This window comes from Gouania willdenowi, chromosome 7 (genome assembly GCF_900634775.1).
Source record: "Gouania willdenowi chromosome 7, fGouWil2.1, whole genome shotgun sequence".
NCBI lineage: Eukaryota > Metazoa > Chordata > Actinopteri > Blenniiformes > Gobiesocidae > Gouania > Gouania willdenowi.
Window position 1 is genome coordinate 12,503,087 of NC_041050.1, and position 18,490 is coordinate 12,521,576.

The 18,490-nt window shown below is 38.7% G+C and overlaps 1 protein-coding gene and 1 long non-coding RNA gene across 2 annotated transcripts in view; one reads left to right on the plus strand and one right to left on the minus strand.

Annotated features, from left to right (window-relative positions):
- Positions 1-832: 832 nt before the first annotated feature.
- The window catches only part of cacna1fa (calcium channel, voltage-dependent, L type, alpha 1F subunit a), a 28,713-nt gene continuing 11,055 nt past the window's right edge, over positions 833-18,490 (minus strand). Inside the window, exons 13-47 of the mRNA XM_028453655.1 lie at positions 17,725-17,885; positions 17,415-17,640; positions 17,110-17,317; positions 16,878-16,998; positions 16,673-16,745; positions 16,102-16,165; positions 15,961-16,018; positions 15,691-15,787; positions 15,476-15,605; positions 15,337-15,396; positions 15,146-15,252; positions 13,149-13,236; positions 12,925-13,032; positions 12,763-12,815; positions 12,522-12,668; positions 11,240-11,441; positions 11,006-11,164; positions 10,820-10,930; positions 10,659-10,742; positions 9,533-9,553; positions 9,283-9,417; positions 9,132-9,197; positions 8,897-8,988; positions 8,161-8,320; positions 7,409-7,536; positions 7,212-7,308; positions 7,003-7,105; positions 6,826-6,927; positions 5,755-5,879; positions 5,320-5,666; positions 4,390-4,548; positions 3,960-4,315; positions 2,794-2,906; positions 2,396-2,728; positions 833-1,246 (exon numbers count right to left, since the gene is read on the minus strand). Of these exons, the coding sequence (XP_028309456.1) occupies positions 1,040-1,246; positions 2,396-2,728; positions 2,794-2,906; positions 3,960-4,315; positions 4,390-4,548; positions 5,320-5,666; positions 5,755-5,879; positions 6,826-6,927; positions 7,003-7,105; positions 7,212-7,308; positions 7,409-7,536; positions 8,161-8,320; positions 8,897-8,988; positions 9,132-9,197; positions 9,283-9,417; positions 9,533-9,553; positions 10,659-10,742; positions 10,820-10,930; positions 11,006-11,164; positions 11,240-11,441; positions 12,522-12,668; positions 12,763-12,815; positions 12,925-13,032; positions 13,149-13,236; positions 15,146-15,252; positions 15,337-15,396; positions 15,476-15,605; positions 15,691-15,787; positions 15,961-16,018; positions 16,102-16,165; positions 16,673-16,745; positions 16,878-16,998; positions 17,110-17,317; positions 17,415-17,640; positions 17,725-17,885 (4,801 nt within the window). The 3' untranslated portion in view covers positions 833-1,039. The remainder of the gene's footprint in view (positions 1,247-2,395; positions 2,729-2,793; positions 2,907-3,959; positions 4,316-4,389; positions 4,549-5,319; positions 5,667-5,754; positions 5,880-6,825; positions 6,928-7,002; positions 7,106-7,211; positions 7,309-7,408; positions 7,537-8,160; positions 8,321-8,896; positions 8,989-9,131; positions 9,198-9,282; positions 9,418-9,532; positions 9,554-10,658; positions 10,743-10,819; positions 10,931-11,005; positions 11,165-11,239; positions 11,442-12,521; positions 12,669-12,762; positions 12,816-12,924; positions 13,033-13,148; positions 13,237-15,145; positions 15,253-15,336; positions 15,397-15,475; positions 15,606-15,690; positions 15,788-15,960; positions 16,019-16,101; positions 16,166-16,672; positions 16,746-16,877; positions 16,999-17,109; positions 17,318-17,414; positions 17,641-17,724; positions 17,886-18,490) is intronic.
- Positions 2,721-17,731, plus strand: LOC114467402 (uncharacterized). The gene is made up of 4 exons (XR_003674512.1): positions 2,721-2,893; positions 15,151-15,837; positions 15,941-16,059; positions 16,667-17,731. It is a non-coding gene; the product is annotated as an uncharacterized LOC114467402 (long non-coding RNA).

Sequence of the window (18,490 nt, forward strand, 5' to 3'; positions counted from 1 at the left end):
CTATCGCTAAAATTAGTAACACCATGACTATCACCGGGTAATTTTTGCCCGATATATTATACCCAATAAAAAAAAAAGTAATTATAATCAAAATATGACAATAAATGACACATTTGAGTTGTATGCCATGCCTAAAAAAATAAATTAAAAAAACTACTATGGGTGGACTCTGAAGGAGAGAGGAACAAAAAATTACAAGTCAAGCAGTCAATCATAACATGACAACTCTCAGCACTGGTAAATCGTGTCAAAGCGATACCATAGAAATCAGTACTATTGATAAAATTACTGTTAATTTAATTAAATAGTTTTTGTAAATCGCTGATACTTCTTAGACTGCTATTAGACATGCAGCATTTATTATAGCACTTACTCGACTCTATAACAGAACAAAAACAGACATGGCTTTTTCCTTCAGAGGAGGAGAGAAACCCAGATAATGTCCATCTGCCACTCCGTTAATGGGCCTGATTATGTCATTCAAATGTATCCATTGTGTTTTGTGCAATATTCGCTGCAGACCAAATAACCCCTGAGCTTGGGAGTGTCATGAAACAATACTGCTCAAAAAGAGAAACTAATAAAGAAACATGCACTGAGGAAAACAACATACTTTATTTGTGGTCTTCAGATAGTCAACGACGTATTCACATTCACAACATTCATCATTCAGGCTTTTTGCAGTAAATCACATCTTTGAAACTTTTAATATGATAAGAGAATATTCCTTAAATATAATAATTTTCAGTCCAAGTGTTCTTTTAAATAAACTAATTGTAAAAGCTAATGAAAGCCTTTATGTTGTGTTGCCTTTATATAACTGGACACACAGGTTTATAGAGAGGCAGGTATTTTTAAATACAGTACAAAGTACAAAATGAGATAACTATGCAGACGTAGTCGTCATTTGGTGCAAAGATCCTGCAAAACAAACATGTGCTCAGACAGCCTTTGTGTATGTGTGCGTGTGTTTTGGCATTCTCATAGAAAAGCTTTTATTTTACAATTTTTTACAGACATTATCAGAGTTTTGCGGATCTCAGTAGGAAACCACACAGTTCATTTCATCAGCCAGATCGGCCTCAAAGTGAGACATAGACTGTCCGGATCCAAGTGTGATTAAGTCGGTGGCGGCGCTCTCCATTTCATCCAGGCTCATGTGGCAAGCTTCAGCAATCTCTCGCTTGGCAAAGTTGACAAACTTTGGGTCCCTCGCATAAATGCCCAGACCTTCAGAGAACAAAATCTGAAAAAGAAAAACAAACAAACAGAGAGATGAATGATCATTGTGTGCCAAAAAAACCCTGCAGATATGGTTCACAAAGTGACCTGGCTTAGTGGTTCAAAAACGATGAAATATCTAGAATGCAGATCTAATATCAAAGATCATCACATGTCCCTTTGATATTTCAATACAACTAATATCAAGGACAGTTTTTTTTTATTTTAAAATCGGTTTGATTTTCTTATTGTGCCGTTTGCTATGAAGTATTTACAATATTATCCCAGTTGTCCATCACAGAAGTAAAGGCAGACTCAAATTATGTAACTTTTTAGACCATTCATTCTTTAGATCTTAACTAACAACAAGTTAATTACTAATAGTGCAAAACCGACGCAATGAAGGAAACATTTATTACCCAAAGATCATAGAGTGATTTAAAAAAACAAATGCATATTTTATAAATAGGTAAAAAAAAAAAAAAAATGTTACTCTTAAAAAAAAACAAGTTAAATAACTGCTATAAAGTCAGTATTAAGAATAAAGTATGGTTTATACTGTATAAACACATTTATTCAATTTAAAAGTAAATTATAATTTCCCCCTCAATTATTTCATTTTGTTTTATTGACTAACACATAAAAACCAAGCCTCTCATTCTCTCCTATTGACAAGTTAGACAAAAACACTGGGTTTTGGACTGTGGGAGCACATCAGAGTACCTAGATAAAAACCAACACATGGAGAACATGCAAACTCCACTCAGAGCCATGGCAGGTCTGCTGTATCCCATAAGTAACACGCACTAAACTAAACCAATAGCTGATACTTTGATTCAAATAATACAAAATAAAAGTCGCTACAGTCAGAGTTTTTTCCCCATTGAGAAAATAGATCTCCACAAAAAGTCATCCCTCATTTCCTCTGAAAGTACAAAATACAAATTCTTACATTAGACCTTATTGCTGTAAAATTATATTATATACAGTAGCTAGTTGAAGAAATCATGGGTTTTCTGATGTGATTCACTTAGCATCCATCCATCCTTTTTCTGTCCACACACACACAACTCTGGGCTAAGGTCAGTTTATTCTGAAAGGATTACCAAATTAAATTCTTCCAAATCTATTTCCAGAACAACTCAGTGAGCATGCACAGCATGAAGTCACTCACCGACTCAACCAGACAGTCAGCGCTTCCTTTCTCCAAAAAGCTGTGGTTGGTGTTCTGTGGCACCCTGATGCTGGTGAAAGTCCTGGTCTGACTGGGTTGCCAGCCCGGACGCCTTCCAGCTGGTAGGCTAGCAGAGCCGTCGCTCCACATTGGCTGGCTGGTGCCAGTGGCTTCATCCACCAGGATCATTGGGGTGTAGAGAAGCTTGCCTCGGCGGGCAGAGGGGGCAATGATTCCTGGGAGAGGAGTGTGACCAGCTCCTGTGGTGTTCATCCAGGATGCAGAAGACATGGAGGAAACGCTGCTGGGCCGCGAGTCCAGGCTGCGCTGGGCCTGATGGGACGGAAACAGGATGAGAACCCGTCTGTGTGGGAGCAGACTGAGTGTGCCGGTGTTACCTGCAGACGGGACCTGGATGGAGACGCGCTCCTGTGGTAGTTTCCTGGGATGGGGAGGTCGTCCACACTGCTCTGTGGCCTCAGACACTGGAAGTTAAAGGTAGGCTTACGGCCTGAGACAATGACAAAGCTCAGATTAGTCACATATTCTGAATCAGTGGCCCTCATTTATTAACTGTTCGTACGTTCAGATCTGAGGAGCACACACGCACACGGAAGGCGTTGCTATGCTATGTCTTGGAGAATGAGGTTCTAACAGGACCTTAATCATATGTTTGAATGTAAATAGTTCTATAAACTTTTACAAATGTGCTGCAGTAATCGGTAATGTGATGAATTATAGGTGAAATTTGGTGAAGACATAATAAACACAGACAAGGGACAACATTTAGTTATTTTTAAGGCTTCTTAAGCTTTTCGATTTTTCATTTCTTTTAATGTGATATTTATTGCCTAAAGCGTGTGGACTTAGGTTGATATAAACGTCATATCCATGTGTCTCCAGAATCTCTGTTGTGGAGTTGCTTGCAACGCACACAGGAGGGCAGACTTCACCTGCTCCGGAGCTGATTCTGAGCATTTAAATGCTTCTTTAATTCCAGTTTTCACACCTTCAAAATGTTTTGTTTTACTCCACCTCAGATGCAAGAATGCCGATTTTCATCTTGGAATAGCTTATTTTCTTGTTTGACCTCAGTGGGAGGGGCCTCCGAAATAGAGGGCGTAACATGTTAATGACGATCAAATTTAGCCACCATATTTATCAACACCCGATCATTTGTACGCAGGGATTGGTCAAATACGAATGTTTCATGAATCACACGTTGGTCCTGTCGTACAACCAAATGTGCACTCAAATATACACCCGTTTTCCCACAAGGTTGATAAATGAGGGCCAATGGGTGCTAACATGTGGAGAGAATAAGAATTGACAAGGACGGGTCCACAGTTAACCCTGTGAAACACTTCTTTCTGTGGAATGCCTGTCATAGGGTTAAAACTATTATTATTATTATTTTTTTTTTTTTTTTTTTTTTTCAGCTTTCGAAACTATATCAACCAATCAAGGAGCTAGATTTGATACTACTAGTGAATCTTTTGGCTTTATTAGTACTACTAGTGGATTAGAAACAGTCTACTAATACTACTAGTTTTTGTTTTTATACCTTTGGGTATGGCTGGAAGTAACCGCCGCCTGACATACTGGCTTCCGTTGTTCCCATCTCCGTTGTAGCCTCCGACTGTGCCTCCGTTATTATCGTTGGTGCAGATGACGCTGCCGTTCTCACTGTAGCCTGGGTAACCGTTGCTGTTGTATCCATTGGTTGTGGTTGTGTAAGGGGTGGGACTCACAGCGACACTCCCTCCGTTCATGTTCACGTCACTGTAGCCATTGCTGACAAAGCCGTTGGTAGCGTGAGCATCGTAGAGTCCTCCTCCGATGCTGCTCTCTCTCTCCAGACTTTGAGCGTTGAAGCCGGTCTCAGTGGGGACGGGTGTGACGGCCTCCGGATACTCGTACCTACACCACAGGAGAGACAGATGGTAAAACCAATCCATTCATCCATCTGTCAGGATCTCTTAGATTGTTCATACCTGTCCACTGATGCCACACTTGCAGCGTCTACCTGGACGCCTACATAAACCTGTTCAGCTGCTGGTTCTGCAGCAGTCTCTGGTTCCTCAGTCACTATTAGCTCTGGAGGAGGAGGAAGAGGAGGAGTAGGAGGAGGCAGCTCACTCATGGGGTCCACCCTATGTGTTGAGACAGAGAGGGTTATTCAAAATGAATTCAAGGAGGGTAGGGCTGGGCAATACATCAAGATTAAAGATATATCGAGTTTTATATTTTGGTGATATAGAAAAATACAATATCGCCTATAGCGATATATTTTTATTTTATAACCTACATTGTATTAAAACACTCATTTTAGGTGTTGCTGCTTTCTCTACTTCTCAGAAAAGCATGATAAGAACAGTTAGATGGATCACTGAGTGCGTCCTAACCCAGACCTTCATCTAAACAAGTTACACTACAGAACTCACTCACATGTGCTGTCCCTTATAGGAGAAAAATAGCCAAATGTGGCCCATATTGTGCAGCTGTTTGTTAATAAATGTCCCAGTCCCATTGTGTATTTTTTTCCACCTTTTATTGTCCTATGTATTTTGTTGTTCTTTTGTGTATTTTTCAGTCATTTTGGATGTATTTCTGAGTCTTGTTGTCCCATTGAGCATTTTTTCTCTTTTTGTGGATTTTGTTGTCCTATTAAGTATTTGTGCTGTTCTTTTGTGTATTTCTCTGTTAATGAGTGTTTTTTTTAGTAAATTTGTGTATTTTTTGCTGTCATTTTTTGCATTTACTTTTGAGGGCGCTCATTGCCCATATCTGTGATACACGCACAAGTTTAGCCTGTGTGGCATTTTGCATCAGCAAATTTAACCCTGAATTGTGTTTCTGGTCTTAATTTTGGCTCATATCACCCATCCCTACAGGAGCGCATTGTAAATGTTCTCCGATGGTACCTGATGGGCAGTGGTTCCGCCCTTACAGGCTGCTCTGTGACAATGCTGGCCCCTGCCAGCTCCGACTCTGGTCTCTGGTGCTCTTTCAAAGCTGTCACTTGCTCGGTTATCACTTCCTTGCTGGGGGGTTGGGGTTCTGGTTCAATGAACACTGTTGTCTGCTCCACCAGAAGGTCTAGAGGCGGCATCGGCGTGCTCCTTGGTGTGTTTGTTGCTGAAGTTCCATGCTCGCTCTCAAATATCTCATCAGCAGTCATCTCCCCCTCTGTGGCCTCTTCATCTTCCAGGTCACAGACCATTGCCAGGCGCATTTCTGGAGCCAGGTCCTGCAGTGTCCGCAGCCCTTGCTAAGAGCACATGTGTACTTAAAGAAATGTCCACTCATCTTCTGTCCAAAAATCAGTGCAAAGTGAGTGTTTAATCAGTGCTATTTACCTGCAGAGACGCTGCCTTGTCCTTCCTTTTGGATTTCCGCTCCCGTTCTTTCCGCTTTCGAAACTTTTTAAAGTAGTCTTGAATCAAAAAGCTGGCATAAAACTTACCACAAGTCACCTCGTCGCCTGTGATGGATAGAATAATAACAATTACACCATAGAACGATATATTTTAGTGACATAAAAAACTGTGAGGAAAGATTTATGTTTAATAAAATCAGTTTTAGAACAAAAATTTAAGAAATAGAAACGTAGAAACTCACTAAATTTCTCCTAAATTCGTTCATAAATTTTTGAAATATCCTTGCTCAAAAACTTCTTCTGGATACTGTATCTACAGCACCTTCTGGATCCTTTCCAAAACCAGAGATATCAACAAATATAAATTCTAAACCACAAGCATTTTCCTTTTTTAGGCCACTCCAACCAACAAAATATTGCATTTACAAATAACTATCAATTTATTTGCTTCCTTCTTTAATTTGTAACATAAATGTACATATATTTTTTTAAAAGCAAAATTCTAAGTCTCTTCAAACATTTTCAATACCTCTAATCTAAATTACTTTGTATTTCAGTCTAACAAGGATATACTGTAAATGAAAATTTCTATCATTAAATCTATATTTTTAGGCAAACAATATGTTTTGTGAAGCAGAAACTTCCTTTAACGTTTCTATTTTCCATTAGGATAATGCAGTGTTTTTCCAACCTTGGGGTCGTGACCCCACGTGGGGTGACCTGGATTTCAAATCGTTTTTCATTTCTCTTAAATTAGTCTATTTGATATTAAAACACCAGACACAATGTTAAACAACTGTATTCTATACATTCACTTTTCTTCGGTCAGTCTAAAAATATCTGAGCTGTCATATCTTGCCACTTTTGCCATTAATTCTGGCTACTTTGTATTTGTAACACAGTATAACAAACGTGATCAAAAAGTAATTCTTGAAAAAATAAATGGTATCAGGGGCCACCAGAAATATGTGCAATCAAAATGGGGTCACGAACCAAAAGAGGTTGGGAACCACTTGGACAGTGGACATAAAGCTGCAGTTCAGTGATGTACCTCTAGGTGGAGGAATAACTTCATCGATAAGTTTGGGCTTTGTGCGTTTCCACAGCTTTTTGATGATCAGCTTCAGTTCTTCGTTCTGCTGGTCGATGGGACCTAAATTAAAAAAAAGAAGCCATAGGGTTAAAACATAAAAAAGAAAAGAGATTGTGTTTTTGCTGAGGGTCCCACCTTCAGTTTTAATCTTGAGTGAGGTTCGCACCAGAGCAAATAAGGTGGCACTGAAGGTGACTGTCCCATCAGAGTGCAGAGGGACATTCATTGCAACCAGTCTCTGAGAAGAGGAGGAAGAGGAGGAGGAGGAAGGAGTCAGATCAGGATGTGTCTGTTTAGTTTGCTCTGAGGCCACACATGTAACACCCAACAGGGGACTTCTTTACCTTACAAGCAACCCTGTGTGGACACAACTTCCCAAACCCAAGAGGAGGTTGAATCCGGCGCAACATTGTGACAACATCGATGTGCTTAATGCGACCGCTGTGAGAGACAAAACACAGCATCACAGAGAGGGAAAAAAACATAAGGAAACCTCAGCCACATATCAAACACAAACTATAAAAGGATTTTAAAGTCGTACGTGGCCTCAGGATCATAGTCAGACCAAACTCTCTTAAATTCATCCAGGTGATGAGTACCCAGCACGGTCCAGTCTCGTGTCAGATACTCAAAATTGTCCATGATGACAGCAATGAACAAGTTGATGATCTACGGAGGAGAAAAAACAACATTTAATCACAACACTAGTGAAGTTTATAAGCAATAATAATAGTTTATAATAATTAGTTAACTAAATAATACTTTTAGCATATTTGTGCATATTTAGCAAGAAACCCCATTTAAAAAAAATATATGTGAATTTAAATATTAGCTAAATATTTTGTTTCACCCATGACATTTAGATTTAACATTTAGATTTAACATTTAGATTTAGATTTAACATTTAGATTTAACATTTAGATTTAGATTTAACATTTAGATTTAGATTTAACACTTAGATTTAGATTTAACATTTAGATTTAGATTTAACATTTAGATTTAAGTTTTACCATTTGTATTTATCATTTAGATTGAACATTTATCATTTAGATATAACATTTAGATTTACTATTTAAAATGTAGATTTAGATTTAAAATTTATATTTTTATGAGAGAAAAAAACATTACAACTATCACAAATATTGCTGCAAATCTGGTCAAAATTAACATAAAAATTCACATACCGTTTTTTTAAACGTGGTTTGTTGCTAAATGTTGCAAAAAAGTTGCTGTTTATTTTGATCAGAGGCAATTAAAGGACGATAACTAACAATTCTCTTGGGCCTCACTCACTAGGTAAGCACAGAGCATGAAGAAGCTGATGAAGTAAATGTAGGACAAGTTGCTTCCACAGGTGAACTCCTCCCCCGGCTCGATGTCGGATTCTGGGTCACAGCGTCTGCCAGGCAGCGCTGCCAGCATGATCTCCTGCCACTGCTCTCCAGTGGCACACCTGTACAAAACAAGATTGAATTATTAAAAAAAAACTCAAATGATCAACCAATCAATCTGAATATTTAATACTTTAAGGATTGCACTACTGAAAAAAAAAATCATACAATTACCATACAAAAAAGGTAAAAGGCAAGGCAAATGTATTTGTATAGCGCATTTGATACACAAGGCAACTCAATGTGCTTTACATGATCAAAAAGTACAACAGAAAACATTCAACAGCTTAAAATCTATAAGAACATTAATGAATGAATTTCATTTTGAATCCCTCATTAAAATCTCATCAAAAATTGTTTTTATTTTTTAGGTCTTAATAGTTTAAATTACAAGCAAAAGCTGTTTATATAATTAACTTGTAATATTTTCTCCTCCCCTCACCCTCTAATAGTACAACACCATCATCATAAACACACGCACACACACACTTGCTGCTGTATTATAATGTGTAAGATTTTTAAATACTCTATGGTAACCTGTCAGGATTTTTTCTGTAATTGTCCCTGTTTTTATGTTGTTTGTGGCAAAAAAATTCTAACTTTTGAAAAAGCAAAGAATGTTTCTGCAAAAATCTCACCTAAAAAGCACCAAAACCGCCATAAAGAAGGTCTGGAAGTTGCAGTTTCTGTTGATGTGAGTGTCGTCATCAATGGCCACTCTCCCAAATGTCTGGAAACATGAAGTCACAGTGGAAACAGGAGGAAAAATACATAAAATGCTTCCATAAGACCAATAGTTAACTGATTAATTAAACATACATGTAAAGAAAGAAAAAGTATAATTACTAGACTCTGTGTTTTAAGAAAACTCACCTGCATGCCAATCACAGCATAGATGAAAAAGATCATGGCAATAAGTAGGCCAACATAAGGTAAAGCCTGAACAGATAAAATGTAAAATAAGTTAAAAAAAAAAAAACACAGAATTATACTTTAAAGTGTTTTTCTTGCTTAGCCTTCGAACCTGAAGAGATTTGACAAAAGTCCAAAGGAGAGTTCGAATGCCTTCCCCTTTGCTGAGCAGTTTCACCAACCTCAGCACTCGGAATAAACGGAAGAAAGTGATGGAGACTTTACCGCTTTCTCCTTTTGCACTGCCCTAGGAAGGAAAGCACATGGCAACAAACAGAAAGCTGTGAGCATCTCCTCCACACACCTGAAGAAAATCAATATAAACATTTTTTATTCAAAATGACAAAGGCCGAAACCCTCACCTCGCCATGGCCACCTCCACCCTACACAGGCAGGAACGCAAGGAGAAGAAAAAAACCAAGTGTCACAAAGTAAAAACCAGGTAGTTAAAGAATACTACACACAGAGGTGATTACAAGTACTCATGTAACTGTAACGGAATTGCTTTTTTGGGTACTTGTACTTTTTTGGGTACAGTAATTTTACTTGTACTTATCAGACTGTATCAGACGGTATCAGAATGGAGCGAAAGGAATTATATTTCAACGCCTTCATTGGCCCTCTGTCCGCCCTCCCTTCCCGCAAGCTATAGGGGAGGCGGATGAAAAGCCCACAAGAGGCTGCCCCCCAGTGGCTGGCTATCTTTTCCTCTTCTCTGCCCTGGACCCCCACTTCCCTTTCCCCCAATAAAATTCTTTATGATTCTGATTAAGTATGTTTTAAAAGAAGTAAAGTCATTCATTACATTTCTGCACCCAACCGTTACAGAGTAAATAAATATTTGTCGTTTTAAAATGATCAACGGACATTGTGAAACTGCAAAATATGAAATGACCAGACAACAATTAAATGCATCACATCATAGCCGACCATTCAGATTAAACGTAATACGCCGCACCTAAACAACATTGAATGTTAGTTATTTTCTCAGTTTAAGAGTCCATAAATGTATCTATACTTAGAGTCTGAGAATGTATTTATTTTGAATTGAATTAATGGGTGTCGTTTTATTTTTTAAAAATTGTTCATTTTGACAAACTTTTTATTTTCTACAGATGCATTTGTGGAAAATAAGATTTGGTCTCTTCCTTTTTAAGTTTATACATGAGATGTTTACTGTATGCAAAGGAACCGTGGTAAGATTTATTCCCAAAAATAAACGTGAGGGGTGAAAGTAACTAGTAACATTTGCTTTGAGTACTATTTAAATTACAGATTTTTTACTTGTACTTGAGTATTTTATGTATGACCTACTTGTACTTGAGTACAATTTCAATCCAAGTAACAGTACTTCTACTCGAGTACGATATATCAGCAATCTTTACACTTCTGACTACACCAAACAAGCAAAAGAATAATTTTTTTCATATGATGTCAAAAATCTTTACAAATACAAGTTTTTGTCTTGAAGCTTTTGATCAAACTTACACTAAATTCTGAGACTGCAATGTCCAAAACACTCCCAACGACAATCAGTGCATCGAATGAATTCCAGGGATCAATGAAGTAGTGCTGCACACAGGAAACAAACATCAACGCACACACACACACACAAAAGCATCACAACGGCATCTTTGTGCCCGCCTCACGTGAGCTCGCAGTGCCAGTAACTTAACGATCATCTCGATGGTGAAAACCACAGTGAAGATCATGTTCAGGATGTCCATGACGGAGGTGAAGAGTTTGGATTGCTCGTAATGCTGAGGAAGGGGAAAAAAGGAGTTAATTGTGTTTAGGGTGTGTGTGTTTGATGCGAGATGTTGCTGAGACGCTACCTGAACAGCCAGCGTGAGAGTGTTACCCAAAATCAGCACAAACATCACGTACTCAAACTGACTGGAGTTGATGATTTTCCAAAATTTGAGCTGGGATGGGTTTTTAGGAATGTAAATCTTTATGGGTTGGGCTTTGAGAGCGTAGTACACACACTGACGCTGGGTGGGACAATAAAAAAGGAGAGAATTACAATATAAAACAAAATGTAAATGAGACTTTGTGCGAGGACCAACTTGGTTTTTGTTGAGTTCGCAGTTTTTGAACTCGGCCTCTCCTTGCTCTCGAAATGTGATGATGACGAAACCTACGAATATGTTCATCATGAAGAAAGCGATGATGATGATGTAGATGATGAAGAAGATGGATATTTCCACTCTGTAGTTGTAGATTGGGCCGCGGTTGATGGCGTTTGCATCCACAGCTCGGTAAAGGAGTCTTTGTGCAAAAGACAAAAAAATCACTTATTGTTGGACACAAAGAACTGAAGGATATTATATCTGCACGTGCAGACCCAAGGGTTATATTCAAGCTTTTAGATCAGGGGTGTCAAACATTATTTTAGTTCGGACCACTTTAAGGTCTAAGAAGGGGCAGATTTTTGCTGACAAAACAAGCAATTTCAACATTAATGTGCCCTATTTTACACTTGCACGTATAAATGATATGTGAAGTATTTAAGGCACCAACATCCAAGCAATAAGTGACAGATATCAGTGTTTGTAGGATCTTCACTTAATTTTCTTTGATTTTGTGACCAATGTTGATTTAATTTAGGAAAAACTTATTAATAATAATCTAATTTTCAGGATATTAGAAACTTTTTTTTAAAGTTCTTTCAGCAATTTGAGATTTAAAATGACTGCCATCATGTGATAGAAGCATGGGAAAACTACTGTATAAGCTAATACTTTCATAGTTTTGTTGAATTTGTATATTTGGAGAGATATTTCTCCAACTGAATAAGTTGGTCATTTACACAATGATGATTCATGGTTTCTCTGTCATTTTTACTCTCCTGATTCCTGCAGGCCAAATTGGATGCTCCTGGGCCTTGAGTTTGACATGTGTTTTAGCTCATGTCATCCGTAAATACAGTATGTGATAGATGATAAAAACAAGTGATCAGACACACAGGTATTACAGAAATAAATGTTTTTAAAAAAAAAAAGGACCCTGCAAGCATGTTACATTAACTGCGCAAAGGGAAATATCATGTTTATGAAAAAAAATACTGAAACTGCAATCAGGACTTCATATTCATATTAAAAATAAATTATTACATCTAACAACTGTAACTTATGTACTCTGGCTTGACAATATATGTAAAAAAACTGCAACAATCTTTTTTCTAAAAAAAAAAAAAAAGATAAATAAAGATAGATAATACTTTTAATATTACATTTTTAATCAAGGGATTTACTGACAGTAAACACAGTTACGTTGTAAACATATTATAGGCACTGACTGATTTTAATTTGAAGGATTCGCAAATCAAACAGTAGAATGAAGACTTACTGTGGCCAGCCTTCAAACGTGGACACGGTGAACAGAGCCAGCATTCCCATCAGCACGTTGTCAAAATTAAAATCACTGTTTTCCCAAATCCGCTCTCGTACCATTGGGTGGTTCATGTCTCCATCTTTGTAGACCACAAAGGTCCCCCTGATATGAATCACAGAAACACTGTTAACGACCAAAGAAACAGTGAATAAAGTGCCCATTTAGAGCTTTACTCTAACGGCATCATTCAACTGACTTGCACTCGTCTGGGGTGTGTTTGGCTTCATCCGTGCAGCTGTAAAATCGACCCTGGCGTAAAAAAACAAAGACATGAATATTGTACGTCTGTAGGAATGCATTTATTTATGTATTTTTAAACAATAGGAATCTGTGACTTTGGTGCAGTGTGATCAGGCACCTTAAAAAGCTGCACCCCGATACAGGCAAACATGAACTGAAGCAGCGTGGTCACAATCAAGATGTTGCCGATGGTGCGGATGGCCACGAAAACACACTGCACTACGTTCTGTGGACACATAGAGAATAAAACCTGAGAGTCCCGAGAGCAATTGTTCATATACTGTATTTAAAAGTAACTATAAATGTTAGTGCTAATCAGATCTGAGCGATAGAAAAGGAGACCTTTAGGCCTTTGGCTCTGTTAATGGCTCGAAGAGGCCTGAGCACTCGCAGCACTCTCAGAATCTTCACCACAGAGATGGCACTCGAGCTGAAAGCAACAAAGCACAGTATTTTTCTAAACATGGAAAGGTAATTAACAAATAAATTAAAACTTCTACTTTTTACTTTTAAGCTTCCAGTTTCATACTAGAGTCACACACACAATCCCAAATACATCTATTTGCTGTGGCTCTTAACACCGTGTGAGTCAACGTCTTGTATTTTCTAGAAATTTTCTTTTAATGCTGGTATTGGAAGGGGACAAATTATACCAATTATTCACCTTTTAAAACAGTTCCCTGTGGTCTAAATGACATATCTGTACTGGTGTTTGGTCAAAACATAACATGAATTAAGAAAGGGGAGGTTTAAGACCCTGTATTATCGAGGTAATTGAGAAAGCTCAGTTTTGGGGGGTGTGTCCCTGGATTTGCATACACCTCCCCCTTCTCCACCCCTGTCTTCCGCGGGGTGGCACATACTAAAGGTGCGTTCACACCGAATGCGACTGAAGTGAGTAGATTACATTCAAAATCAATGTAAATGACGTGACTTCAAGAGGTCCTGCGCGACCTCGTTGCTCCAAGTTGAAAAATTTGAACTTTTCAAGCAACTCCAAGCGACAACTCTCCTGTCCTTCACTGTCTGTAGAGCCGAGGCAGCAGTCCCTCCTTCCTGCTACAGTGACACGGCTGCAGCGGGAGGCTTCCTCAATTTACCGGGGCAAAAGTAAAGCGGTTAACTTCTTGAATAAGCCTACATTCTGAGTGAACTCATCCTTTAGTAACTTTCTACCCTGTCACCCGGCACACACACACTGTTAACTGTAGCAGTGTAGTGACGGAGTGACCAAAAAGCACCATTATGTTCAAGCGACTAATCACGGATGATTGAAATGACTGCAGTCGCTACAGTCGTGTTCGGTGTGAACGCACCTTCACTCCTTTGCTTGCGAGAAAAACAATGGCGGACTTTCGCAAAAGTTTGTATCAGGCTGGGGGTGGAGTCCATGGGTGCAGTTACCAGTGGAGGGGAGGGTATTTTCTTTCCTGATTTAGCTTGTGATGTCACAAACTTAGAAAATTTGAAACAGAGCAATTTTCTCTGTGTTAAAGGACTTACACAAACCACAAACAAATGACTAGATGGTTTTATTTCACATTTTGGGTGCCAGTGGACACTCAAGTTACTTCATATGTGATCAAAAAAAAATGCAAAAGTGGATTTTTCATAATATGTCCCCTTTAACATTGTTGTATATCTGGGCTTTATGTTTTATTGTGCAGCACTTTGGTTAAACCTTGTTTGTTGTTAAATGTGCTCTATAAATAAATTGGATTGGATTGGATTGGATTAGATAGCCAAAATGGAAAAGAGAGCGTTTGTGAGGCAAAGAGTCCTAATATTGTAGCGTGAAAATCGCTAAATTTAACAACACTAGCTAGCAAAACTTTCGGGAACACTTTTCTTGAAGTTTTAGACATAAGGCTGACATTACGCTGTCATTAGCATGAATAAGGTGTCATGAAAGCTGTCTTTAAGTGTCGTTTGCTAAATTATGAGACCTTTGGAGTTATGTTGGCATTTTTGGGTTAAGTGGAGGTATATAGTGGGGTTAGGTAGGGTCAGGGTTACAATTAGGGGTTAAAAAATAAATTTAAAAAAGTTAAGGGGTTAGGGTTAGGGTAATGAACAACACTTAATGACAGCCTTCATGACACCTTATTCATGCTAATGACAGCGTAATGTCTGCCTTCTGTATAAAACATCCAGTAAAGTGTTACCAAACTTATGTGATATTAAAGTGTTACACTCGGCATGGACAAACACTGTCCCAAGTGTTGGGGTTAAAAAAGAAAAATCTACATTTTGCTGTTACTACAGACTGCAACAGCAGTGAGTGGCACCAATTGTTCTGTAAGTGTTTTTTACATTGTGTTACATTGATTTCTACTCACTGCAGGAAGAAGGATGTGAGCGACACGCTAACAACCAGCAGGTCAAGCAGGTTGAAGGCGTTTCTACAGAAAGAACCAGGGTGCAGAAATGCTCCATACACCGTCATCTGGACAAATATGAGGATGTGCAGAAACAACATGTGAAACAAGTCACTCTCTGAGTCTAAGTCATGGGTTTTCCACCTTCATACCTTCAGTACGATCTCCACAGTAAAAACTGAAGTGAACACATAATCAGCGTACCCCAGCACCTGAGGAAGACAAGGATTAGACCTGCTCACAGGAGGAGACCAGGACCAGCTTGGAGGAGGAGATGATGCTGAAACTCACAATGTTTCTGAATGAGTGGGATTTGATGGGATCCTCAGCAGCCAGTGAGATGCTGCTGAGGATGATGAAAATGAGGATGAAGTTGGTGAAGTAAGGGTGATGGATGAGGTTATGGCAGGCAACTCGTAGGCTGAGAAATGAAGGGTGAGAAGAAGAATTAATATAATGTAACCTATTGTCTTTTTCCTTCCCTTTTATTTGTAAGTTAGATTTACCAGTTTTTCTTTCCAAGAATGAAGAAGGAGCTTCCATCAGGGATTGGAATGATTTTCTCTTTGGGTCCAGAAAAATCAGGTTTCATTGGAGCAACTCCTAGAAACAGGAAGGAGACATACAGTAATTTACTCAACGCTTGCTCCTCGGTGTGTATTTAAGTTGTATGTAAATTCTGACAGAATGAAAACTAAAGTCGAAATGTATTTGGTAAAAGGTTTTCCACATGATAACACTTCTCCTTCTGAACAGGAAGTCTCTCTCCCACCTACCCTCAAGACCCTCGATTGCTCTCAGCTCTTCGTTTTCCTGCCAGTCGTCCTCGTCGTTCTACACATGAGACAAAAGATCAACTCTGCCACTTTCATAAAGTAGGGGGAAAATGAAAATGCGGTGAATTATCAATTATCTACCCCTGCATCTTCATCCTCTTTCTCATCATCTTCATCCCAATCATCTTCTTCCTCTTTTTTCTCTCTGAGGAAACATGAGGCAAGACACAGTTGTACGGATACAGTGATCAGCTGTAGCAAAAAGTACCTTTACATGATCTTTTCTTATGTCTTAATGAATATATTAATGAATAACAAAGAAACTAATACATTAAAATATGAATATTAATAAATAAAACAATAGATAAATGAATTAATCAATAAATACAAAAAACATTGATCAAAAAATAAATGAAATAATTGATTAATTCCATTAATTAATAAACAAATAAATAATTTGTTAATTCAGTATTTATTTTTGTTTAAAATCCCTCACTACAGGTTTAAAATGAACTGATGCTGATATAAATAAATAAATAAACAAAATAAAGGGTGGTAAGATCATGTATTGATCGGATTCAGATTCTTTGTTCTTTGACAAATCTTGTGAAATTTTTGAAAGTTTTTAAACTTACAGACTTCTCTCTCACTTTGCTCAGTGACGGGTATATACGCCAACATTTTACTTTCTGTTCTTTTTATTTAGACTCACTCGACGACTTTCTTCCCACCACCTCCAGCCAAGTTGTCCACAGCAATAGCCAAGAAGACATTGAGCAGGATGTCTGGTCATAAAATTAAGGAAGGACTCTTTCTCTCTCTCTCATTTGATTAAAACAATATAACAACGAAATTCACAGACACAAAGGATAGAAAGTCCTGAGATGCAGCTGACGCCATGTAATGAAAAAGGATACAGTTGCCACAGACAAAGAGGATGACAAAATAAAGGCACACCACCATGTTAGGGAAGATGGGTCCTCCGTATGCCATAATGCCGTCGTACATCACAGCGTTCCAGTCCTCACCAGTGAGGATCTGAAAAGAATGAGGGTCAATAATGATCCAGAAGCACAATAAATGGAGAAGGCAGGTAAACAAGCACTAAAGGAGTATGGCTTTAAGGTTGTGGGATGGATGTGAAATCACCTGGAAACATGTAAGCAGAGCCTGAGGGAATGAGTCAAAGGTGCTTCTCTTCATCTGCGTCTCGTCAAAATTGAACTTGCCACCGAACAACTGCATGCCCAGCAAGGCGAAGATGATGAGGAAGAGGAAGAGCAGGAGCAAAAGGGAGCAGATAGCTTTCATGGAGTTAAGCAGAGAGTTGACCAGATCTGACAGGGCTGCCCAGTGTCTGGAACATAAGACGTGTGAGGAAAGGTGCAGAAGCACATCAGGACATGAAGGCAAGTCTGAATCAGTCTCTTTTGATTTCTGGAGCAACGCTTTACCGAGTCATCTTAAATATCCTGAGCAGTCGGATGCATCGCAGCACAGAGATGCCGATAGGTGGGATGAAATCCAACTCCACCAGGAGCGTCTCCAGGATGCCTCCGCACACCACGAAGCAGTCGAAGCGGTTGAACAACGCCATGAAATAGATCTGCAGACCGAACGCGTACATCTTCATCAGCATCTCCAACGTGAACAGCAGCAGCAGGATCTTGTTGGCTCTCTCTGAAGGACAGACACTTAGTTAGAAAAGACACAGGTTCAGAAAGGGTCAGAGTTAAAAAAAAAACAAAAAGGAAAAATAATTGCCTTGCATCTCTGTCAGCCACTTGGGTTGTCCGTAATGCTCAGAGGCACTGGCCACGGTGTTGAGAAACACCAGCAGAAGCACCAGCCAGTAGAAGTTAGTGGTTTTAACAGCAACACGGCAGTTTTTCCTGAAGGTGTGGTTCAGCTGGCATAACTGGTCACTGAAGACACAGCGGAAACAGTGTGATGAATGAAAGATCTAAGCATGATTCCAACACACAGACGCCTTCAGTCATGATCGCATTCATTTAAAGCTGCTGGAGATGATATTTATTTTTTATAAGGTTGAAAATTGCCTCTCGAAAAAATTGTTGTTAACTCATTCAGTGCCAGCCATTTTCAGAATTTCTACCCCCCTCAGAGCCAGCCGTTTTTGAGCCTTTTGACTGATTTTTAAAGACCCACAGAATATATTGTACTATGACAATCTGAATTCTAAAAAATTAAAGTCTCTAATTTCATCAGAAAAAATCATTTTGTTTTGTTCTTCTGTAATCCGCAGTTGAATAGAGGAAAGTTTTACACAAATTGCCAGTTTGTGACAAAAAGCTGAGAAAAACGGCTTTTTCTGAAAAAATGACCCCGTTACTGAAAAACAAACGCCGTTACATACCGCTGTTATTTTAAACGCTGTTATTCCAAACACTGATCGCCACACTCTCAATAGTCCACTTAGGTTCTGGTTGAGTGTGCGCTGCTGTGAGCTGGTGGGAACTTCAGCATCAACTCTTGTAGCGCAATTTTCTGTCTCGTAAACTCCTTTCCT